The 26,647-nt window shown below is 40.1% G+C and overlaps 2 protein-coding genes across 2 annotated transcripts in view; both read left to right on the plus strand.

Annotated features, from left to right (window-relative positions):
* The first annotated feature begins 1,398 nt into the window (after positions 1-1,398).
* LOC146381117 (uncharacterized) lies at positions 1,399-6,037 on the plus strand. The gene is made up of 2 exons (XM_084937034.1): positions 1,399-1,653; positions 3,537-6,037. The coding sequence occupies exons 1-2, from the start codon at positions 1,542-1,544 to the stop codon at positions 4,712-4,714; spliced, it is 1,290 nt and encodes a 429-aa protein (XP_084793160.1). The 5' UTR covers positions 1,399-1,541; the 3' UTR covers positions 4,715-6,037.
* Positions 6,038-6,528: 491 nt separating this feature from the next.
* LOC146381118 (uncharacterized) overlaps positions 6,529-26,647 on the plus strand; it is a 31,706-nt gene continuing 11,587 nt past the window's right edge. The window contains exons 1-3 of the mRNA XM_084938577.1: positions 6,529-6,882; positions 12,021-13,332; positions 18,026-18,212. Of these exons, the coding sequence (XP_084794703.1) occupies positions 6,762-6,882; positions 12,021-13,332; positions 18,026-18,212 (1,620 nt within the window). The 5' untranslated portion in view covers positions 6,529-6,761. The remainder of the gene's footprint in view (positions 6,883-12,020; positions 13,333-18,025; positions 18,213-26,647) is intronic.

Below are 26,647 nucleotides of genomic sequence, written 5' to 3' on the forward strand. Positions count from 1 at the left end.
AAGCATTTAAAGGAGATGTGATGGACTGAGCTGTCAGTAATCAGATAATTTATATTCTGCTTAGTTTTTGCTGTTTTATGTCCCAGTTACTTTTAGTTTTTTTTTATTTGTAGGTTCAAAGGAGGGTGATTTTATGTTACTTACTGTACTTTCTGCAGCGTTTTGTACTTTTTAAACCATCAGTGTGGTCACTCTTACACTTACTCACACTAGCTGTATTTGGGAATAATAATTTATGATACCAAACCTCTCTCATTCATGTATGTAAAACTGCTATTTTAAATGTGATATGAAAATGTTTTAAATTTCCCAGAGCATCACTACAGAAGAAACAGCATTTATTGAAATAAATTAATTAAAAAAATCAATGTGTTTTTAATTAATTTGATGATTCCTGGCACTGAGCCTCGTATTTGACATGTATTGTGTATAATCTAAATCCAAAAAAGTTCCCATTATAACAACACCTGTAGTTTTACACGCTGTTCATTTATTATTGTTTTGGCTTGTTTTAAGTACCTGCCCCCTGTTTAAATGTGGATGTCTTCATTATGAAGTTAAAGTGACACAGGTCTTAGATGTTCCTTCAACATCAAGGGAACAAACCACAGTACCTGCGTGACATTATGTACTTTGCATATGCAGAATATTTGTGAGGCCACGGAAAAGACAGAAACGCCTTAGAATTAGAGAACCGGTGTTATCAGTAAATCCCTACAAGACTCATGAGGAACTCATTTATATGAGGTACCTTGTGGCTTGAGCTCTGTCAGCGGACCTCATAGCTCAGCCACGTATAGAGGAACAATTTGCTACACTTATGAATGTCACACTGTTGTTATAAATTCTGCTTGTTATGTTTTTGATTCTGAAATGTGCTTTATGAATGAAGAGTGTGAGTTGTAACAAAACAATCAAAATTAATCTAATGTGTGCAATAATTTGGTTTCATTGATGCTGTTGTGGCAGCCTTTAGGATTACAAATTATGAGACACCATTCCCTTGGGGTCGGTTGCTTCAGTGAGAGCATCCGGCATAAAAATCAAACATGCGGAGCGAGCAGCTGTGAGTGAGCAGCCGAAAGTAGCTGAACTTCATTCTTAATAAAAGCAGGATGTTCATCGGATCATCTCCCCAGCACAAAGAGAAATATGAGTGCACATGATGAAATCAATCTTTCAAGTCTATAGAAACTATTTTACAGTGTTAATTCAGAATAAAGAGCCTTTCTTTTTCTCTTTTAATCAAAAGTGTTGCCGGACTTTTCAAAAAAATCTAATTAAGATTCAGAAAAACTGGATTTTTTTTTAAGTGAATGTATCAGTTTTTATTTGTATTTATTTAGTTTGACAAGACAACTTTTGGTATTTTTCTCTGTTGTACAGTTTCAGTTCCTTGTTGCAGGATAACACAAAAACTGACTGAACTACAATTACGCACGGTAACCACTGGGGCATTGCTCAGTACCAACAAACATGCAAAACTTCACCCTGAGAAACGGCCTATTTTGTACTAAAGAAGAGCAGAAAAAGCGGTCGGCATGAACGAAGCGGATGATTTTCGACAGCACAGCAATCAAAATCCTGAAGAAAAGCCGGAGATGGAACTGCTCGGAGCCCTAAAGCTGCAGGACGAAATAAAACGAAGCGCAGGTGAGAGAAATCACGGATGTTTGATTTTATGGCGCAAACTGCTGGCGTGATGCTAGCCTGTTGTAGGGGTGGCTGAGATTTCTACAGCAACAAGTCTTACTGTCAGTAGCGGTTTTAGATACGGGCGACACGGGCGGTTGCCCGGGGCGGCATCGTGGTGGGGGGCGGCATCACGGGCATCGGCAAAAAAAAAAAAAAAATGCTCGTATGCTGCCCCGACGTCAGCCAGCGCATATTAGGAATTGCTTAGGCACCGATCGGTTTTCTATCGCCCATTTGCTGGGAGTAAGGGCGCCCTCCGTTTGCGAGGTGCGCCTGCTGCTTGCGGCGCAGAGAGGAGAGGGCGGGGCGGCGGGGGATTCTCTGACCGGCTGGAGCAGCATCTAATAACCAGCTCGCAAAATAAAACAAAATAAAAACAAACCAACAAACACGAAAACACCAGACATTATAATACAGACTTATAATTTGCACCGATGTTTTTTCGAAATTCTGTACACGAAAAGTGAGCGCGAGAGCCCTCGCTGCCGAAGTCAAAGTAAACTTTATTGTCATCTCCGCTACATACAGTCCAGTATATACAGAGACGAGACGACGAGGCTCCAGTTACAGCAGTGCAAGTAAACAAACAATAAATATAAGAAGAGTAAGAAAATAAATATACACTTTAGGACCAGGGGTAAAGGGATCAATAACAATTTAAAATTTACAGTTTGATGATTTAAAGTCTCACACACAACCCGTCGAAAGGGGGAGGGGGGCCCTGCTGCTTCCAAATAGAGCACATTTCATTTATAATGTTGTAAATCCAAGCCCATCATGTATTCATGATTTGAATCCTGGGTTGTGTGAAATCCCAGAAATGCACCCTAGACAAAGTGAATCTGTGAACTAAGGTGTAGGTCTGTTAGGTTATGTTGTGGTGATTCTTGGGTTGAGGGATGGGTGTTCATACTGGAGTGCAAAATTAAAACCAATGGAAGATGGACAAGAAAAGGTCAAAGCCATCAGCGAAAAGAGAAACGAAGAGGAAGAGAAATGAGCAAAAGATACAGGTAAGCAGATGTGTCATTGGATAATGACAGGTCATGTATCCTGAAACAATCAGAATCAGAATACTTTATTAATCCCTAAGGAAATTATGTGCGTTACAGTTGCTCCAAGAAGAAATGGTAAAAATAGCAACAGTAACACACTAAACTGCAAACAATACATTATGTTACAGATTTTAATATTAATTAGTCATTGTCAATTGTTGATTTGTCCTGTTCTCATTGTATGACGAATTATGATGGCTGTCTGGTAGCCGTTTGCATACTATGTATACTCTCTCTCTCTTCATATCTCTGTGTGTGTACAACAGCTTTATGTTAATGTACAATCCTTAATATGTTTTGTGTGTGTGTGGGGGGGGGGCGCCAGAGGGAGTGTTTGCAAGATGTGCAAATTTTTACATTTTATTTATAGCCTATAGCACATTTAAACAACACTAGCAAAGTGAACCAAAGTGCTTTAGAAACAGGCACATCTTGATTATTTTGAAAAAAAAAGGTGTGTTTTATTATGTTAACCAATGGTGCTATCCAACACACTGCTCTCCCGTAATAAGCTGCATTCATGTGTTACAAGTATTGGTATTAATATCGGCAATATTGACCCTGTATTTACTCGTTTTCGGAGCCATACCAAATCTTTAGTATTGCACTACCAGAATTATGCAGCACACTTTATGTGGCTGCTGAGCTCAAATGTTTGGCCTGATGACAATTTTTTCCCTCTTTCTTCAGCAGTTAAACAGAGAATACAGGGCTGTGTACATATATGTACACAGAATAGCTCTGAATGGAGAGCACAAATGTGCTTACTGTGTTTTATTCGTGCAGATGTCCAGCAGCTGATTAAAGAAGAGATGTCTCATGAATGGAGTCCTAGTGTGAAGCAGAAGGTCCCAGAGCACCACCGCATAAAGGAGGAACAGGAAAAACTTTGGGACGGTCAGGAGGGAAAGGCATTTATTTCTGTGAAAAGCGAAGATGAAGAAGAAAAACCTCAATTCTTAGAGCTTCACCAAAGCAAAACTAACAACAATAGCGAGGCAGAGCATCCACCCAGCAGCTCAGATAAAGAGATGAAAACAGAAACTGATGAAAATGACTGTGGAGGACCACAGCCTGCCAAGAACCCAGATTCAGACATTCATTCACCTCTTACAAAGGCTTCTGAGTCTCTTCAGAGTGAAGTCAGTACTGATGATGATAATGATGAAGATGAAGACTGGCAGACAACTTTATCAGATTCTGGAACTGAAACTGATGGTACTGACAATAGCTGGAAGCACACCAGGACACCTGATTGTAAAAACAAAAATCTAGTTAGCTGTTCTGAGTGTGGGAAAGAGTTTAAGCAAAAGAAATCTCTTAACAGCCACATGACAATTCACACAGGAGAGAAACCATTTGGTTGTGATGAATGTGGTAAAAGATTTAGTATGCGGAGTGGTCTGACAGCACATGTGAAAGTTCACACAGGAGTTAAAGCATTTAGTTGCGGTGTTTGTGGTAAAAGGTTCTACCAACAGGCAATTCTGAACGCACACAAGATAGTTCATACTAAAGAACAACGATTTGGTTGCAGCACTTGTAGTAAAAGATTCAAACGTCAAAGTGATCTTACCGTGCACATGAGCGCGCACGCAGAAGTGAAACCATTTGGCTGTGGTCAGTGTGGCGTGAGATTTACACGACAGGGAAGTCTGCTGAGGCACGCTGTGCTCCACACGGGAGAGAAACCATTTAGTTGTGATATTTGTGATAAAAATTTTTATCGAAGGGCACACCTTAAGAGACATGCACCTGCTTGCAGGAACGTTCACGCTATTGTGTGCGACAAAACAAAGAAACCGTTTGCTTGTGATGAATGTGGGAAACGTTATAAGAGAAACACACACCTTAGGAGACACATGGTTGTCCACACGGGAGAAAAACCTTTTTCCTGTAGTGCCTGTCATAAAAAATTTTCACGACAGGAAAATCTGAAGAAGCACATGAAAGTCCACATATAAGAAAAACTGCACAAAGTGTCTTTAACTGTGTGGTTTGTGTTGGTAAGCGACACGCAAGAAAACAAATGATCAGTTTTCCCTGATTTGGAGAAAGAAATGTTTTTGTAAAAGGTTTTTATAATGTTTAAAGAAGAAATGTGAGATATTTTTTCTACCTTCCTATTAAAAAAAATACCAGCTTTGTTTTGTCATATCTAAATAAGTTTGTATTAATTATTTAAATAGCTGTGCTTAAGGTGAGATCAGAAGTATCAGTGATGTGTTGATTTGTTGACACAGATTCCAATCGTGGGATTCAGAATCCAGACAAGTTTACAGATTTTATGTAATGTGTTTTTGTTTTTTTCTAGATGATATTCTGTTTCTCTCCATTAAAATGAAAATTGCCATAAAACTTTTGCATGGAACAATCAGTGAGCTCATTACTGCTTCTGATGTTTGTTCTGATGTAGAGCAGTGGTCCAACTATGAATAATTATAGAAGGTGTAGTTTGGAAAATGTATTTGGAGTACAAATTTTATGATTACAACATTACAACTGCATGTATGAACTTAAAGCTGGGGTCACTTTCTTGAACTGTATATAAATAAATAAAAATATATATTTATATAGCACCTTTCTAGACAGAGTCACAAAGTACTGCACATAAGATATCAGATAATAAATGGTAAAACAGACAATATAAAACAGGCAAAAATTAATCAAAAGCAGTTTTAAAAAGGTGAGTTTTGAGTTGTTTTTTAAAACAACTACTGAGTCCACAGTTCTTAAGGTTTGGGAGAGAGAGTTCCACAACCTAGTGGCCACAGTGGCAAAATCTTTATCACCCTTAGATCTCATCTTAGTCTTTTTTATAGCAAGTAAGCCCTGATTGGATGACCTCCGGGACCTGCCAGGGACATAGGGCTGTAGCAGATCAGAGATGTAGACTGGTGCCAGTCCATGCAAGGCTCTAAATGTCAAGACCGGGATCTTAAAATGGGAAGGAAGCCAGTGTACCTGAGATAGCAATGGTGTCACGTGAATACTTAGAGGATTTTATCAAAAGCCTAGCTGCAGCGTTTTGCACAGCCTGCAGACAATCCATATATAAATAAAATGAAGCCAACCATACCGGCAAGAAAAGATTAATTTCCTGTGGTGTGAAGACCATGCACTGCATTTTTTCCTTTTCATATTTTTGTTACTTTATTATTATTATTTTTTTATGTTTTCAGTGGTTTAAAGCGGAGTTAAAAAAAATGTCACTAATAACAGCGACATCTGGTGGATAACTGAAGGCAATACAACTTAAACATTGACGCGGCTTACTGTTTCAATCTCAAGTCATCAATAAAAGTTCTGAAAAGACCGTGTGTCCGTTTTTAATTTCTAATTAATAAATACATCATTGTCATACACTGAAATTAATTTTTTGTTGTTAACTTCAGTTAACAAGTTGTTGAGTCTTCAGTGTCGTCTCTGAATTAAATAGCTGGTAATAAAATGGTAAAAAGACACGACATATGCAGACCCACACACCAACAATACTCCGCAAACACTTTCCAGTTTAAACTTATTTAACAGATTTAGAAAAGTTTCACTTAAAAACACACCTGCTGCAGCTTCACAGCTGATGATGGGGTCCCAAACGTCTTATTTTTTTCTTTTCTTAGTCTTGTCTAGTCTTATAACAGTGTTTAAAAAAGATTAAGTTTGATTTATCAGCTATTTCTGGGACTGTTTAATAAACAGTGTTTATTAACAGAAGCGTCAAACCGAAGAAAGTCGCAGTGAAGGGCTGATGACGTGAAACGTCACTGGTCACGTGACAGTGGTTTTTAAAGACCCTCGCTTCAGGACAAGTTTCGGTATCAAAGGTGTCCGTGCGGATGCCTGTGCTAATTTATGAGAACGTGCGCTCTGTTTGTGTCCGGCTCTGATAATACAGTCACGTGGAGAAGAATGTAATCGGCATGTGTTTGTGCAGTGTTCGGTTCTGTCGCGGCCCAGCTTCTCTCAGACGAACCTGCAGTTTATTCTGGAGACGAGACAAATGAAGACAGCATGCAGGAGGTGGATTATTATCGGGAGCAGGGCGGAGAAAGTCTGGATTTAGAAGAAAAACCTGATATTAAAACCCTCGGAGTCCAGCCGGAGCAGGCCGCTAATGTAAACCAAACCTCTGGTAAGAACAATCATATTTCATTGCGGTTAATCGCTGCATCGCGTTACGGCAAACGATTACCCTCATCAGCGAAGTCAAATTTTCTTGCTCCTCTATTGTCGACATTACGGTGCTGCTAATGCAGAAACACAATGAAAGCAGTCATTTTTATATTATTTACAAAAGTAACTTTACTTTAGACCAGTACAGGTTTAGACACATATAATACATTATAATTAATAATGTTACACATCATAATAAAATATCAAACATTTTAATGCTGTCTGAAGAAAAGGTCACACAAAATTAAGATAAGATAAGATAAGATGAGATAAGACTTTATTGATCCCACAGTGGGGAAATCTTTGTGTTACATCATCTCAGGTACAGATAGCAGAAGGAAAATACAAATAAAATACGAACAAATATAAAATAAGTAAGATAATACACTATATACAACGATAGCATACACAGTATGTGATTATGGATATGGTTGTGGAAATATGCAAGAGAAGTGGATTTGAAGTTGTCCACACATTTATCCACAGTTACTGCCATATAATACTGCTATATATTAAAAACAAAATTATTTTGTAAAAACAAAATAAAGGCACAGCCAGCAAATAATCAGTCTAATGAGTTTAAATTACCACATTGTTATATTATTTTTGAACTGTAATTTCAGAAAATCCTTAATATGTTTCTGTAATTTTTAATTTAATTAAATTTTTAAAAATTTATTAATGTTCAAGTTTAGCACGTGTCAGTCCATGGTAACTGTAAAATGTGATATTTCATGATATAATTTTCCACAATCATTACTTCAGTTCTTTGAGAGGTGACACAAAGATTCTACTGGATTCCTTCTCAGGTACACCCCAGTCTACATATGGTAAATGGCGTCTCTGCAAACTGTACAGTGTTAGAAAACAAAATAAAATGCACTCAAATTACATTGTCATAGTGTATGCTATGGAAAAAGCATTTGCCCCTTATTTTATTTTTTTGTATATTTGTCACATTTACACGTTTCACATCAAAAACAAGGGAAAAAAATATCCAAACCTACCTGGCCCTGTGTGAAAAGTGTAAAAAAATCATGAATTAACTGATTAATCACATTTTTTGGAAAGCTGAGTTCAATTTCAGTGGCCACACTGAGGCCTGATTATTGCCTGTTAAATCAAGTTCCCTTACATCTAGCATAAAACTCAAGCTCAAGAGCACTTGAGCAGTGATCCAAAACACATCAGTATTGTACGTCCATCTCCGAATGGCTCAAAGAAGCAAAACAAAACGGAGCCTTTGCAGTGGTCCAGGCTCAAATCTGACTAAGATGCTTTTGCCAAAAGTTGCACAATTAGTTTAGGGGAGAATTGTTTTTTCATATATAACAAATCAGGAATTCACACACTTAGTATAGAAAGTACAACAACGATATCGCTCTTTGATAGCCTAGCTTGAATTTCTATCATAGCGAGAACCTTACTAACCCATTTACATGAAACATAACAGGAAGAACTACACAATCACAATAAGTTAGGGCTGCAAGAATCCAGCCTTTCCGAGACCACACAAACACCTTTTCTTTGGAAATTTGGTGATATTGAGTGCCAGTCTGATACCTATCCATACATCTACAGGGAGTGCAGAATTATTAGGCAAATGAGTATTTTGTCCACATCATCCTCTTCATGCATGTTGTCTTACTCCAAGCTGTATAGGCTCGAAAGCCTACTACCAACTAGAAAGTGCATTTTCTGAAGAAACTGCAGTGTGAATGCTTGAATCTGAATGTATGCACTGAAATGAATTAATTGCTGAATTTTAAGTTAAAAATGTTGAATGAGATGAAAAATACAGAAATTTGCACCTGAAAACAAAAAAGCTGAACTGCTAAAAGCTGACATCCACACAGAAGAAGTTGGAAAATAGCTGAAAATGTTTTAAATGTAAATGAGAAAAATCTAAGAAATGAGAAAAGTAATTTAGACTAAGAAAAACAAAAAAGAAAACATCTGAATGAATATTAAAAGTTCATATTCTTTGAATCACTGAATGACTCAAATGTGATCCCTCCACTTGGATCCACACAGTTTAAAAAGTATACATTTCCGAGCTTTCAAAGACACTGTGTTGGAAAGAGAACAACGATGGCGACGTTTTGAGGGTAAAATGATGGCTGTAGAGCAAACACTGTGGACACAGCAGCAGTTGAAAGAGAAGTGTTTAAGATGAATCTTGGCACAGTGGCAGGCAGAGCTCGTTAAGCAGGCAGGTGTGAGCCTGGTTGCTATAGTGACTGCACCCAATGGCTCCATACACAGGGACACAGACATGCACCTCACTTTTGCTGCTTAAAATGAACAGAAAAGTCAGGCCGAAACAAATCGTTCCCAAATGAAAAGTACAAGTCGTATTGACGAAATTCTTTCACCGTGAGCGACAGCAATGTCTAGTCTACTGAATTCTCAGTTTTCATGCCTGTGGAGTTCATTATATGGACGTGGTGACAGTGGAAAGACACCATGCTCTTCTCATTTTCAAACGAACCTTCTGAGCCATTTTAACATTAGAGTCTATGGAGGAGTTGGAGGGAGGAGGCTGTGCATTGGTGACATTTATGAAAGAACCATAACATCTATTACAAAAATACACACATTGGATGAAAGAGGACAGCGATGGCTACGTTTTGAGGGTAAAATGATGGCTGTAGACCAAACGCTGTGGACACAGCAGCAGTTTTTAAAAAAGATTTTAAGATTCATTTTTTTGCTCCTCTCACTCTAGCAGTTGAGCTGTCTCACTCTAGCCCCAACATTCCGTCCCATACACACCCATTATAAACTCTGAAACGGGTGAAAAAACATCATGAAACTTAAACTGGAACTGAAGAAAAAGTATAATAGATATTGAAAAGATAAATACAAGTTGAATAGTTGAATGTCTTGTCTTCGTTTTAATGTTTGAATGGTGGCTCTACGTCAATGTATGTGGAAGTAGATACAGTTTAAAGAGGAGTAAGTTGAAGGAGAATTTGAAGGGTCTCTCCATTGAAATACATGGGAAATTTTTGTTGAATAAAGTTGAATAATTTTAAAAATATAAATGTTAAAAATGAGAAAAGTAGAAGCAGTCATGTCCAAAAGAAGAGGAATCTAATGGTGTTTTAATGGTTTTTCTAAGTTGAACGGTTTTGAAGGAGATAGAGTACAAAAAACATACGGAATAGATAATAAAATAGAAGAATAAAGATTAGAAGAACAATACTGTGAATGCTTTTACAAGCATTCACACTAATTAAGCATATTAGGTGATGTGCATCTCTGTAATGAGAAGGGGTGTGGTCTAATGACATCAACACCCTATATCAGGTGTGCATAATTATTAGGCAACTTCCTTTCCTTTGGCAAAATGGGTCAAAAGAAGGACTTGACAGGCTCAGAAAAGTCAAAGATAGTGAGATATCTTGCAGAGGGATGCAGCAGTCTCAAAATTGCAAAGCTTCTGAAGCGTGATCATCGAACAATCAAGCGTTTCATTCAAAATAGTCAACAGGGTCGCAAGAAGCGTGTGGAAAAACCAAGGCGCAAAATAACTGCCCATGAACTGAGAAAAGTCAAGCGTGCAGCTGCCAAGATGCCACTTGCCACCAGTTTGGCCATATTTCAGAGCTGCAACATCACTGGAGTGCCCAAAAGCACAAGGTGTGCAATACTCAGAGACATGGCCAAGGTAAGAAAGGCTGAAAGACGACCACCACTGAACAAGACACACAAGCTGAAACGTCAAGACTGGGCCAAGAAATATCTCAAGACTGATTTTTCTAAGGTTTTATGGACTGATGAAATGAGAGTGAGTCTTGATGGGCCAGATGGATGGGCCCGTGGCTGGATTGGTAAAGGGCAGAGAGCTCCAGTCCGACTCAGACGCCAGCAAGGTGGAGGTGGAGTACTGGTTTGGGCTGGTATCATCAAAGATGAGCTTGTGGGGCCTTTTCGGGTTGAGGATGGAGTCAAGCTCAACTCCCAGTCCTACTGCCAGTTTCTGGAAGACACCTTCTTCAAGCAGTGGTACAGGAAGAAGTCTGCATCCTTCAAGAAAAACATGATTTTCATGCAGGCCAATGCTCCATCACACGCGTCCAAGTACTCCACAGCGTGGCTGGCAAGAAAGGGTATAAAAGAAGAAAAACTAATGACATGGCCACCTTGTTCACCTGATCTGAACCCCATTGAGAACCTGTGGTCCATCATCAAATGTGAGATTTACAAGGAGGGAAAACAGTACACCTCTCTGAACAGTGTCTGGGAGGCTGTGGTTGCTGCTGCACGCAATGTTGATGGTGAACAGATCAAAACACTGACAGAATCCATGGATGGCAGGCTTTTGAGTGTCCTTGCAAAGAAAGGTGGCTATATTGGTCGCTGATTTGTTTTTGTTTTGTTTTTGAATGTCAGGAATGTATATTTGTGAATGTGGAGATGTTATATTGGTTTCACTGGTAAAAATAAATAATTGAAATGGGTATATATTTGTTTTTTGTTAAGTTGCCTAATAATTATGCACAGTAATAGTCACCTGCACACACAGATATCCCCCTAAAATAGCTAAAACTAAAAACTACTTCCAAAAACATTCAGCTTTGATATTAATGAGTTTTTTGGGTTCATTGAGAACATGGTTGTTGTTCAATAATAACATTATTCCTCAAAAATACAACTTGCCTAATAATTCTGCACTCCCTGTATTCTTGGGAACGCCAAGACATTCCAAAGCGAGCCGAGAGATGTAATCTCTCCAACGTGTCCTGGGCCTACTCCAGGGTCTCCACCTGAGAGAACATGTCGGGCACGCCTCACCTGACTTTAATGAATCATATTTTATTGTTTTTCATTCTGAGCATTCTGGACTGATCATTAAAGAGATGCTGTGCTACTTCTGTATTTCCTTCAACAACTGTGACATCAGGCCTATAAACACGTTTTTCTGTAGGACCACCGTAAATGCATTACAAGGCTCTTTTCTCCATATTTTAAAATATGTTAATATTTCTTATTTTGTCTTTTTTCTTTTTAGATAATGGGACAGCTCTGTGCTGATGTAGAATTCATATAAACACCACACAATTTACCTACATTTTTCATTGTTTCCTGCAGATATCCCACAGCTGTTGGTTATTAAAAAAGAAGAAGTTTCACCTGAATGGATCCAAACTCTGGAGCAGCAATATCCAAACCTCCACATAAAGGAAGAGCAGGAGGAAACCTGGAGCACTCAGGAGGAAAAGCCACCTAATGGGCTCCTCATCACTGGCGTTCCTGTGAAGAGTGAAGATGGTGATGATTTGAAACCTCAGTTGTCAGAGCTGCATCAAAGCCAAAGTTTTAAAAAAGAGGTTAAAGTTGAAGTTAAAAAAGAGGAAGAGGATGAGCCTCCAATCAGCAGCTCAGCTAATCACATAAAAACAGAAACAGGTGGAGCACCAGAAACGACCACAAACTCAGATCCACGCAGAGATTCAGAGCCTAATACTGATAAACAAGCTTCAGCTGCTTTTGAGGCAGAAGTCAGTGTTGATGGTAACAACAGTGATGATGATGCTACTGATGATGATGATGAATGGGAGGAACCTTTGTCCAACTGTCGACCTAAAACTAAAGACAGAGACAGTAATCGGAAGGAGTCGGATTCAAATCCTGCTAAAACATCCTTCAGCTGCTCCGAGTGCGATAAAGACTTTCTCTCCAAGCGGTCTCTTCAGAGTCACGTGACAAGTCATTCAGGAAGAACACCTTCCAGCCATCTGCTTAATAAGAAATGCTCCAGGGTGAAGCAGAAAGCAGATTCAAAGACAAGCGTAGGCAAAGTAGAGAAACGATACGTCTGCAATGACTGTGGACACAGATTCAGACATCGCTTTAATCTTAAAAGACACATGAGAGTTCACACAGGAGAGAATCCTTTTAGTTGTGACATTTGTGGTAGACGATTTAAACAACAGTGCAGTCTCAAAAGACACACCAGACGCCACAAAGGAGAGAAATCATTTAATTGCGATCTTTGTGATAAAAGATTTAATGTAAAGGACGATCTTAGGCAACACATGAAATGCCACACAGGAGAGAAACCGTTTGGCTGTCAGCTTTGTGGAAAAACCTACAGAGCTCAATGTGGGCTTAAGAGGCATATGATAGTCCACTCAGGAGAGAGACCGTTCCACTGTGATATTTGTGGTAAAACATTTAATGAAAAGAAGTCGCTTAGTAAACATGGAATAATTCACACAGGAGAGAAACCATTCGGTTGTGATGTTTGTGGTAAAAAATTTAGACATCAGTGTAACGTCAAAACGCATATGAGAATCCACACTGGAGAGAAACCATTTGGTTGCAATAAGTGTGAACGGAAATTTAACCAAAGTGTACTTCTCAAGAAACACATGAAAGTTCACACCGAGGAGAGTTCTTTATGAGGGGCTGGTTAGCTGGCTCGAGAAAACCAAAACTCCCGTTTGGAGGTGACGGGGTGTAGATATGTAAAAGTAACTGATATCATAACATTGAGCTTCTTCGTTAGCCCAGGCTTAGGTGAAAAAGTGGTGTTTGACATGTTATCTCATCCTTCTTTCATATAAAATCAACCAATTGAGCACTACCTGCCTGCTTAAATCAGAGACTTCAGGGGAATGGTATAAAATCAATATTCTTGTGAACAGGTAAGTTAATACACTGCTTAAATCTTAAGTCACATATATACAATTGGAGCTGGGTATCGATGATTTCTACAATCCTCGATTCGATTCACTTCAATTTTGAGTCAGACAGTCAGAAATATTATAATTCTGATCATTTATCAGTACTGACGCTTGTGAGACTTCATCAGAGGTGTAAGCCTCAGAGCAGATGCCTTTGTGTCAAAGTAACTGACGATGAAACACAGAAAAACACAAAGGAGATTTTCCTGGCCTGGCTTTTTATAGCAGATAACCTTAAAAATATTCTGCAGTGGATCAAAAACGGAAGAAAACCACGAATCAACAACAACTACATTACCTGATGCTGCTGAACTGAAGCAGAGCAAAGTTACAGAGGCTTAATTAGAGACACAGCGTTTTGCAATTTGGCAAAAGTTTTAATGTCTTCAGTACTGAACAGCAGAAATTAGACTGTCATGTCGGAGGTCCTTAAAAAAAAAAACCCTACCACCTGGCAGCATTGTACACAACAGTAGACTGGTGCTTAATAAGCAAGCAAATAATGCAGAAAACAAAGATTTTAGATGGGAAGCTGTTCTTGAAGTACACTGAGAGAGAAAGAGCTGTGCAGGAAGTGTGATTTTTATCATGGTGGAAGCAAAACAGCAAAAGTAAGAGGGAATTCATGACTATGTTTATCAAACGTGAAGCGTAGTTTTGATCTTCTTTTGCTGCTGGTTCAGTGAATTTTGGTTGGCGAGTGACACTTGAATTTCAGCCCCGATGGTGTGTCTGTGTACATGCCATCGAGTGAACGATCCATCTTTGTGCAGAATCCGTTTACCTGCTCGCATTTACTTTTTTAGCTGTTTGGCGGTTGTTGAAATAGTTTTGTGAGCTTTAACCTGAGATTCTGGCTAAAATTGATTTGAATCGGAAAATTGATTTTTGAAACCCACCCCTATATACAATGTGAAATTTCTTGACAAGAAAATGTAACAATTCTCAGTGAAAACCAAAATCATCAATCATGTTATGTAATGTGTCATAATGTGCGGAATGGACCTGTGTCTGTGACCACAGGACCCACTGATGCATAACAGCAGTCAGGGTCCTGTGGGACATGTTATCATTTGGAAATGATTAAAATGTATTATTTTATTACGCATTTCCATATTAAATACCAGATTTTGTATTCAATATAGAAACACTTTTTAGAACTACTTCAAAAATGTGTTATGAATGTATAATTATTTCAGATTCTACTCGTCGTCACTGGATAAGAATGTTAGTGTTGTGTTTTTATTGCCATGTGTGCATATTTGTGCTTTTTATATGATTTTGGTGTACATTAAATGTTGTTGTGTTTTTTTTTTACTTGGTCTATTTGATTCACCTTTTATTGTTTATTTTATTTTATTTTCACTTGCTAAATACGGGACAAATTTGACTGGGGAAAAGAAAGGGGAGAAAGAAAGAGGGAAAGAAAAACAGCGGGGAAGAGGAACGGTAATTAAGGGCAAAAAACAAAAACCAACGAAATAAGCAGACAAAAAAATACATATATCAATCACCTGGATCACCTGGATTTCTTCTGCTTGTTTTCAAAGAGAAAACAAGCAGAAGAAAAAAGAAGAGCAACATAATAAACAACATCACGATGATCTATGGGAATATAACAGTAAATACTAAATATTAAACATTATTGTGCAGCACGTAAGATCGACAGCGCACAGTGTGCTTTGAGGTAGGAGCCAAAAAGGGTGTAATTTGTGTGTGTGAGCACCCGTGTGTACACCTGTGAGCATGGACGCGCTTGTATTTAAAAGGTTCCTTCATGTAATGATCTGCTAGAGGGTGTGGGGGGGCCACAGCCCCGTCCTCCAGGGCATGAAGCAGGTATGGAGGAGATCAAGACTCCAGACATCCAGAGGACCAAGGAAGACCAACAGAGGGGCAGCCGCGCCACTATCCCAGAAAGAGCTGAGGAGAGCCCCAGATGAGGGGTCACTCAGCAGCCGCGGAGCAGAAGCCAGGGGGGGTTGCAGTGATATGCCCGTGAGCTCCGCCGGCAGCCAGCTGTGCCAGAGTGACCGAGCCCCAGGCCGAGAGGCCGAAGGCACCCCATCCCCGAAGGGGCCCGAGCGAGCCCCAGGCTCCAGGCCCCGACAAGCAGCCACCAGGAGTGAGCCGGTGCGTACCCGGACGCCCATCCCTGGACACAAAGAACCACCAATGCACTGATGTCTGAGGGCGTCTGCCACTGGCAGGGGAAGTGGTGGGGGGAGATAGGCCTCCATACCATGGAGGGCCTGAGATGTCCCTAGAGGGGTGGCGTCTGATACCCAACCTGACATATAGACACAGACATACAGGCACACACAGATACAAACATCCATTCCCACACTCATGCTCTCATATGCAATTACTCAACACTCACCCAACGTGGAGACAGACACAAAGAGACACTGTACACACAATCACACTCCCCAAGCGTACTCTATACCCCAGGTCTAGGTACCCTTGCCCCTGGAGGGGGAAACTGCACCCAGACCCAGGTAGTGTTACCCTTTTCCCTGGGGTGGGGAGAAGCAGACCGCACCGACTCCGCAGCAGTAGGGTGCCTCCCCTGCACCCTGGTGACACACCTCTACCCCAAGGATCTGCATGTGTGGGTGATTGTGGTGGAGCGGGAAGAGGGAGGCAGCTGGAGATGGGGAGAGAAGGAAGGGAGGGGCAAGTGACCCCAATAGACGCCCAGGCTGAGATCTTCCTCCACCTCTCCTGTATCTCCCCCTCCTGCAGAGTGAGTTCCTGAAGAGAGGAGAGCTCCTGCAAGATGTAACAGCCTACATATCTTGATATCAAGACTAATGTAATCTAATAGATAATTTCTATATTGGTTAGAATTAAGATTATTTTTATTTTTCCAGTTCATGAGGACTGTTTTCTTGGCTTTGCATAGGGCAGTGAAAACCATATGGGCTATATTCTTCTCTGTAGTGACATTATCTAAGCTGCCCAACAAACACACTAAAGGGGAAGTTGGAATGTTACATTTCAGACACTTTGATAAGTCTTCACATATCTCGCGCCAAAACTTCTGAACTGGTGGACAGAACCAAAGAGCGTGGATATAACTGTCCGGTGAATTGGTTTGGCAGTGTGAGCAGTTGTTGGTAGACGTAAAGCCCATCTTGAACACCCGATGACCTGTATAGTGCACTCTATGTAGTATTTTGTATTGAATTAATTGAAGACTGGGATTTCTAATTAAATGAAAGGTTTTTAAGCAAATCTGAGACCAGAAGTTTTGGTCTAAGTTAACTGATAAATCCGCTTCCCATTTTGCAATAGGAAGTGATATTGATTCATCTGTTTTAGAAAGCATTCTGTATGTTTTGGAAAGTAATTTTGGGGTTTTAAGAGTAAGAAATTGAACCACACTTGGTGGTGTTTGTAGTTCAACTTGACCCGGTTTAAATTTCTTTTTTACTATGGATTTAATTTTTTGATATTCTAAAAATCTTTTCTTGTTGATCCCATATTGTGTAACTAGTCTGTCAAATGGAATAAATTCTGTTCCTTCTAATATATGTTCTAAGTATTTGATTCCTTTACCACTCCAATCTGAAAAGTTTATCGTATTATTGTTTTGTAATATGTCAGGGTTGTTCCAGATAGGTGTACGTTTGCATGGGATTAATGAAGACTCCGTCAATTTTAGAAACTCCCACCATGCTGTCAGAGAAGAGCTGATGCTGATGCTTTTGAAGCATTCATGTCGTTGGATGTTTGAGCTGATAAATGGTAGATCTGAAATCTCTAGATTATTGCAAAGTGCTTGTTCTACATCTAGCCAAGGTTCATCTAAGAGGGTGTGTTTTAGCCATCCTGAGATAAACTGAAGCCTGTTGGCTAAGAAGTAGTGCTGAAAGTTAGGTAGTTCTAATCCTCCTTTATCCTTGGTCTTTTGAAGTGTTTTTAAGCTGATACGTGGGGGTTTATTTTTCCAAAGGAATTTGGACATACATGAATCTAGAGATCTGAACCAATCTTGTGGCGGTTTAGTTGGGATCATTGAGAATAAATAATTTATTTTTGGTAACTCCATCATTTTTATAGCGGCAACCCTTCCCATGAGTGATATGGGTAAACATTTCCATCTAGTCAGATCGCCTTCTACTTTCTTTAAAAGTGGGATATGGTTTAATTTAGTTAGATCTGCAAGCTTGGGAGAAACATTAATACCTAAATATTTTATATTTCCCGATTGCAGTGGTGTAGAAGAAGAATTATAGAAGGAGCAATTAATCGGGAGGATGTAGATTTTGACCAGTTAATTGAGTAATCTGATATTCTTGCAAAAGTGTTTATCAATTCAATCACCCCAGAGATATTGGTTTGTGAATTTTATTAAGTCCAACTTTCTCAAAAAGTGTTACTGTTTCTTTTATGTCCCTTCAGGGAGTTGGACTCAGCTATGGAGCGCCGTCTGGAGGAGATGGAGAAGAGGCTGAAGGAGCACATGGACCGCCGCTTGGATGCTTTGGAGCAGAAGCTGGAGAAGGCCCTGCTGAGCGCTTTGCCGCTGGTCACCCTTAACCACGGAGCCATGAGCAGCTCAGCACGAGGAGCAGCAGATACCGGACCGGCAGAGCAGATCGCCCCGACGCCAGCCATGCATTGAGTCCAGAAGCACTAAAAAGACTAACATTGAACCCCGGAAGCCTTAATTCTCTTCTCCATCGTCCTCAAACCAGACCCGAGTGTCGGATGGAAGCAGGCCGGGACAGAAACACCAACAAAGACGGAGCAATAAAACTAGAAGCCTGAAATATGAGGTTAACATGTAAAACCAGCAGTGTTGCTGTAAGTTCATATTCTGTAGAAATGTTATCTCCTGTAAAAAAAAAACAAGTGACTGTCTCGTCAGCGCGACTACAATGGCTGCACTGCATTTTGAACAACATGAGAAGTGTACAGGAAGAGGACGAGACTCTTTCAAAAAAGTGTTGATGTGCAGCAGAGCTGACTTACATTAAGTGTTCAGCTGAAATGCAACCCACTTATCTCTCCCTGCTCTTCTTTTTTCCTCTGTATATGCACTGAAACTCATCATTGTACCAGTTATTTAAACAGTTAATGGTTTGGTCTTTGAACGGCACTAAAACAAAGTCATCTTCAAAAGTCTCGGTTTGTCTAATCAGCTGTCTCAAACAAGTAAAACAGAAAAGCAGCAGATGTTCACATGTCAGAGAACATTACATGGTTTACGTTAGAAACGACTAAACTGACGCAGCTCTAAACGACACTGATGTGATGTGAAGGGTTTTCGGGCCTGACCTGCTCGGCTCAGTTTGTTTTAAAACTTGCTCCTGTTAAGGAGACTAAATCGAACGTGTAACTGTATTTTAATACGACACTGTAATGTTTTAAGTACTGTACATGTCTGTAAACTATTAAAACGGCTGTGCTGACCTGTGATGTTTACCTGTACTGATGTGAGTCAAAGTAAATGTATTTATACAGCTTAATAAAGCTTTTAAAACGTTGTGCAGGTTCTCTTATTTCTGGAGAATTTGGTAAAGCAAACAAGTTCTCATGAAATCCTGAGAAGGCTGCGTGCAAGACACCGAGCGAGGCCTGTGAGCTGCTTCAGGCCCACAGCTCCAGATGTGTTAGTGTGCATCCCTCTGATCACATCTCTCATTCTGGTGCCACCACCAGAGATCTATGTGAATAAATAATTTCAGACTGTCGGTGACATGAGACAGTAACACACCTAGTTTCAGATCTAAAAATGAGGGGAAAGTGAAGAATACAGTGGCAGCTATTACAGTCAGTACAGTTTGGTGGTTGATTTGGTTTCTTTGGGATCCAGCGGTGCATTTTCCAACTGTAACACACACCCAAAATTACTGACAACAATAGTTGAAGGAAAATGTTGCACAAGATGTTCCCAAAAGACAAAATCAAATTAGTCGATGTTTCCCGTCAGCGATTCCAGCAGCTGAGTCATAAATGGCTAAGACACTAACCATGAAGGTCACTGAAAGTGCTCCACGCTAACCAAAGCTGCCGGTCCAGTCCAGGAGAGATTTAAAGGTCTGGTTCCCAAAGAGAAGGAAAAGAAATGGCGGATGGACGCTGCCAAGGTATGCAGCAAACCCACTGGCAGCTGCGAGCTGAGTCAGCAGAAGGGAACTGGGTCACAGATTACATAAGGAGGATGCCAAATTAAAGAATGATGTGTGGATGTTGTCTTAGGCATGTGGAGGACAGACACTGAGTCAGCAGTGGAGAATGATGGGAAAAAATGTCTGCTAGTCGGTGCAAACCAGGTCTCTGGGTTTCACTGTGCTCTGGAGTTTAGACATTTTTGGTTATATGTTTGAATTTGAGCTTCTTTGCGGTTTTCCTGCATCTCCAGTGTTCAAGGTTTACACTTTTCTGTTTATTGTATTTTTAGGCTCATGTTTATTTGTTCCCATTTAAATTCCAGTATGCTGTGGATCTCTGGGAATACTGAGTTTTGCTTTGTGTTTAATCATGATGATCGCTCAGTTTTGTAAGTTATCCTCTCTTTATTCTTCCTGCATCGTCAGTGTTTCGTGGTCAGCGGTAGGTTCTTGCCTCTGTGCTTTCTTGCTATCTTTTGGGTTATTTCCTCTTTTGCTTTGATAGTCGTCTCTTGTGGCTTTGACTTTTGCTACCCCTCTGTTATTGTCCTGATTGACTTCACCTGTGTCCTATTTCCCTGAGCTGTTTCCCTTGTAGCCTTGTTCAGATTGTCTGGAGATATAGACTGCAGATATAAAATGCTGGGATTCATTTGTGTCAAAGTTGGCTGATTGCCTGAGCTACCGGAGGTTTCTTCCTGTAAAAGGGAGTTTTTCCTTGACCCCTATGTGCGCTTGCTAATAGGGGTCATATGATAGTTGGGGTTTCCTTTGTATTGTTTTAAGGTCTTTACCTCACAATATAAAGGACCTTGAGGCAACAGTTGTTGTGATTTGGTACCACATGAAGAAAATCTCTGCATATGATTGTTCAAATATGGGAGTTTGAGAGTTTTTTCCTCATTATGTGGAAGAGGAGTGTGAGCAGTACTCAGTCCTACTGACAGTCATTCAAAACGTTTTGAATGATTTAATGAATTTCTTGCAAAATCTACCCTCTATTATGTTCTATTATGTTCCCAGAGCCCAGCAAACTACAAACTAAAACTATGCTGTGTAAAATAAATGAATGCAGTGACTTCCGAATCTCACAAATCCATATTTTTATTCACAAAAGAACAAAATACATCAAATGTTTGACCTGAGATGAAAAACATTCGCTCAGTTTGGCTTTTATGGCAGCAGCACATCTCAAAAAGGCTGCGAGAGGGACACAAGAGGCTGGAAGAGCAAGAGGGACTAAAAATAAACAGCTGGAGGAATTTTTTCATGACTAATTACAGCAACAGGTCAACAACATGACTGGAATAAAAAAAAAAACATTTCACAAGTAAAGTTTCACCAGTCTGCAAAAAACAACAAGAAACATCTAAAAGTTGTGGAACAGTTTCAGAATAACTATCAATGTAAAACTGAAGACTTTGCCAATCTAAACATCAACACCACCTATGATCAAAAGATTCAGAGGATCTGGAGAATTAATATTGGATCGCTCTGATCATGACAATAAGACCCATCCTTCTCTTTTTTGTTGTTGTTCTGTTTTTATTTACATTTTATAAAGTGATCCAATTGTAAATATGCACATGCTGACATATTTACAATGGCAATGTACCACCTACCATTTTCACTCTACTTAAACAATAAAAAAAAGATCAAACATCAGTAAAAATGCATGCTAATGCAAAAAAAAAAAAAAGAAAAAAAAAGAATAGAAATACAAAAAAAATGAAACAAATATACAAAAATATGTATTCAATTCAAATCTGGCCACCATCAGCTGCAAAGCGGTTGCCTTGCACAGCAGCACACCACACCCAGCGCTGCTGCCACGCTCTGAAAGCTCCGTGGAAGTCCTCTTCTCCCAGTGAATCCAGTACTATCAGTGACGCATGCTGGAGCTCTTCCACCGTGTCAAAGAAATGTCCCCTCAACTTGGCGTTGATTTTGGGGAAGAGGAAGAAGTCGCAGGGGGCCAAATCTGGTGAGTGCTGTGGGTGAAGAAGGAGATTTGTGTCGGTGTAGCAGAAATAATGGCACTCTTTCAGTGCGTCGTGGGCGGGTGTGTCGTCGTGATGGAGCAGCCAGTCGCCTTTCTGCCACAGTTCAGGTCGTTTGGCCTCGATCTTCTTCCTGAGACGCGTCATAACGCTGAGGTAGAACGGGGCATCAACCGCCTGACCGTCGGGAACAAATTCCCGATGCACCACCCCGTGAATGTCAAAGAAGACGATGAGCTTGACCTTGATCTTGCTCCTTGTCGGATTCACCTTCCTTCCTCTTCCAGGCTTGCAGCCGTACACCCAGCTTTCATCGCCAGTTATGATCCGGGACATGAACGTTGGGTCATCTCGCGTCTGTTGACGGAGATCCTGGCAGGCTTGTAAACGATATTGCTTCAGCTCGGGAGTCAGTAGCCTGGGCACAAACTTGTTAGCCACTTGGTGCAGGTTCAAAGTGGACGTCAGGATCGCCTGGACCGTTCCGAATGACACGTTGAGAATGGCAGAAATCTCCCTCATAGAGATCCGTAAATCCTGGCGCACAAGTCGATCGATTTCTCGGATATGCTTGGGAGTTGTGCTCGTGCTGGGTCGCCCTGACCTCATTTCATCATCGACGGATGTTCTGCCATTTTTGAAACGCAAATACCAATCCTTGCATCTTGATCGGCTCATTGCTTTGCTGCCGTAAACTTCCTGAAGCATTTGGAAGGTTTTCTTCACAGATATCTTGGTTTTCACGCAGAATTTGATTTTTTCTCTCTGTTCAAATTTGAGGCGTTGCAATGCATTGCGGGACGCAACACTGAATATTGGCATCGGAAAGGTTCTGGGAGCTGTTGCACGTGTGTCATCCTCCTGCAGTCCATCCTGGCCAATGCAGTGTTCCTGCTCTTCTTCCTGCAAGAAGTCTGAGTCTTCAATCGGGCTCCATTCATGGGAAACCTCTTCTTTAATATCAAACAGATGATGGACACCTGCAAGGTACACACAGATGGATGAGCATATTTTAAAAAAGCCAAAATGCTGGGTGTATGGGGACACTGGTTTCCAGTATCCTGCAGAATGGACTCTAACCTAAAGCCCATCTCACAGAGTTACATCATCCAATCTAATCACAGCCAACTAAGTTAAAACGAAGAGGAACTAAAATAAAACAAATCAAATTAGTGAGGTGACTGTATCCAATGGATTTCATCACTTGTTCTTAAATATCGCCCTAAAAATACCCTCCATATTGTAATAACATTACTGAAGTGAAACTAACAAAGCCACAACAGAAGCAGACAAAATATAAAACCTGAATCCTCACAGAGAAAAAAATGTTGGTGCAGTTTCATAGTTCAATTTAATTTTTTTTTTACCTGAGCTGCTGGTCTGAGTCTCCTCCTCGTCCTTATATTCATTTTTAACATGATGAAACGGTGAGTGCACTTTCTCTTCATTTTCACTCTTCACCGCAGCAGCAGCGAGCGGGAAATCAGTGATGTCAGCTTCCTCCTCCTCTTCCTTCTTTATGCTGAGGAGCTGTGGGACTTGCAGCTCCATATCAGGGCTCCAGTCATCTGGTTCTTCTTTGATTGGTAACAGCTGCTGAATATCTGAAAGGTACAAACATCACAAATGTATGAGCAACAATGCAATGAGAAACAAAATTAAATTCTTCTGTGTGGCCCTGAAACACAATCAAAGTTTCTTTACTCATTAGGAAAATGAGTTATCGCCGTTAGTTATCGTTTCGTACACTGACTGGAGCTTCAAACTGGACGTTTCTGTCATTAGCAAAGCCGCCTGCATGATGTTTCTTTGGTAAACACCAAGATACAGGACAAGATCACGTGCATGCTGATGGTTTTGCATCACTTCATCTCAGCAACTATTAAAAATAAAATGTTTCTACTTTGTTTTAAAAAGAAGCCTTCAGAAAAATATAAATGTTAAGGTTATTTCTGAACTTGGTAAGTTTTTTGGAAGAAATTAGGTTAGGTCTGGAATAGATGATGATGAAAGTAGTGATAGAATTAAAAGAATCACTTTGTACATTTGTAATAAGAATGACTTAAGTTTAGGGAACATCTAAGTGCTAAAAAGCAGGCAGCCAGGACTTACCCATGGTTGAAGACATCTTTCCTCTCGTCCTGCGGTTCAGACTGACTTCTGGTGACTTCTCAGGTTTTTAACCTCTCCTGATGCCTCAGAGAGTTGTTGACCCACCCATTCACCCATTTGGGTTTGTTCGGTCAAGGTGTGAAATGCTCTGAGTCGTCTGGGATGCCCTGCAGGTATCTGATAAGAGGGGCAGGGTCCAGCTTCCTGGAACAATAACAGTTACTCCAGCATAACTGTCGTTACTTCCTTCACTCGTCTTTCACACCACAGCCGTGAACTGAAAGTGAACACTTAAATGTTAATGTAATCACTGGAACAAAGGATCTTCGTTATCTGCTAAAGATGCTGTTGAAGCCATTTGTATCAGTGTCCTAGTTTCCAAATCTGCAGGGGGTTGAACGTAACTGGACATTACATTGAATGCAAATATTTCCTGTCCACTATAACTAGTCCAAGTACTAATGTGATTAAATCATTTACACAAAAGCAATATTTCATTTCCTCAGCTACGTGTTAATGTGAGCAGGAAGTTGTTTTAGACAACAGAATGAATGAAAACTCACCATCGTCTGTTGATCGACAGGTCAACCTTAAAAACCGCCAACCTCTTGTGGTGCCTGATGTCACATGTGCTGATTAGAGCTTCTAAAAACATCATTTAATTAATCTGTTAAATAATTTTGAGAATTTGGGTCTACACTGTGCTGAAAAGAGGCAACTGGACTTGAGTTTCTGAAGCCCTTCAACTCAGATCTCAAAGGCTCTACAGCTGGTGCAGGGCGGCAGTTAATCTTCTGATTGGATCGTTGAGAGTCGTTGATTCACTCATTTTGCCTTTGTGTTAAATTCTGACACACCCAACAGCAGTGGGAGACATTAAAGGCACATGAGTGAAAGCTTATCAGGCCATAATGGTCCAGTTGTTGTGCTCTGATGTGTTTCTACATTCAGGTGCAGATGGAGTTTTGGGTCCTGACCTCAGCTGCTGGTTTTCCTTTGTTGCCAAGTCAAGTTTACTTTCAAGCACATTAAAAGAAACAGCACCCGTTAACCAAACCGTGCACAGTTAGACGAGTAAAAGACATTTAGAAAGATTTTAAAAGTGTCCAATGTTGTCCTGATGAGAAAGGCAGTTTGTTTCACACACTCAACAATGATCCTTCACCCTCAGTCAACAGGAAGCAATAATTCTGAGTAGCTGAAATGGGTTTATTTAATCATTAAGGAAAATGTGGTATCATTTTAATGTATATCAATCAAGTACATTTTACGCACCACTGTTTACAATCTTTACACACCAAAAATACACAGAAGATTTACATGTACATACATTAAATTAGTTATAGTCAGAAGTCACAGTATTTTAATGCACAGCATCTGCAGACCTTGGTGATCTAGTGAAAAGGTCAGACAGGTAAGAAGGTGCTAAACTGTGCAACCCTTAAAAGAATCAGCAAAATAATTTCTGAAGCTGATTGGCAGCCAGTACAGGAGATATGTGGTCTTGCTTCCATGTTCCAGATAATAACTGTGCTTTTTGAGTGAACAGTGACAGACTCACACCTGAAGAAAGATTGTTGAAATAGTCGAGTCCAGATGAAGTTAAGCCACTGACACCTCTCCGAACATTTCTGAAACACAGAAATGGCGTGTATGTGCGTCACGAGTCTGTAAGACTTCGTGTAAACTTGCATGTTTTCTGTGTTTGAGATGGGAAGAGATTGAGTTTGAAAACTGAAGGCTCTGCCACTCATTCTACTTTTAAATACTCTAGGAACACAGTAAACCTGCAGTGTGAGAGCGAAGTCCTCTAATGGGGTGATATGGTACTACAAGGTCATTAAGATAAGATGGGGCCTGATTATTTAAGACCTTGTATGCAATGTTCCCTCTAATTTTTCATGTGTCTGAGCAAACGCACAAACTCCCTGAGCGTCCCTTGGACCACTGTGAGCAACAGCAGACGTGTGCACTGTGGTCACGCCAGCATCGAATCCATCCAAGTTACATGGTTTATTAAAATAATCAAATTACAGCATTTACATTTATGTTAGACTAATTTTAATTAACTGCTTTAGCCCACTTACAATGAAAATTAAAAAAAAAAAAAACCTTGTTCATGACCTGTGTAGCATGTTAACACTATTGGAAGGAAAAATAACTTGAACTCCAATTTTGAAAACACAACTTTCTTTCTTTTTTTTTTCTTTTTTTTTTTTTTATATAAAACTCTGACTGTATTATGAGTCTGTGGTCTGGGAGAGAGTCTGTAACTCTCTGTCTGCAAAATACAGTAAATAATGACCAATGTTGGGCAATTAATTATATAGTTACTTCTTCAAAAAAGTAACTGATTTATGCAAACAACAACATTTTTTGCAGCTGTTTACCTAAAAATGCAGCCAAGGCGTTTTTTTAAATAAACATTTCAAACTATTTACAGAACAATCAGCTGTTCTGCATCAAATTTGATGCCACACAAATTATTTGTGCCACTCCAAAAAATTATTTCTGTCCACTATGACATAAAGGAGAACAACAGCCTGATACCTGCAGGCCTGACAACAGCAGATGTATCACTGCTGTAACACCTGTAACATTCAGCAGTCGCCTCATTGATCTGACACACACAACAAAACTATTGACTACACTACACACTAACTAGAGGGGACTTAGAGGGAACATTGCTTGTATGTGAGGAGCAGGATTTTGAATTCTGGATTTAACAGGAAGCCAATGAAGGGAAGCCAGTGGATTAATTAACGAACAGAGGCGTGACTGCACGGACTGAACTG

The sequence above is a fragment of the Perissodus microlepis genome, chromosome 8 (genome assembly GCF_051167445.1).
Source record: "Perissodus microlepis isolate ML-2025 ecotype Zambia chromosome 8, ASM5116744v1, whole genome shotgun sequence".
NCBI lineage: Eukaryota > Metazoa > Chordata > Actinopteri > Cichliformes > Cichlidae > Perissodus > Perissodus microlepis.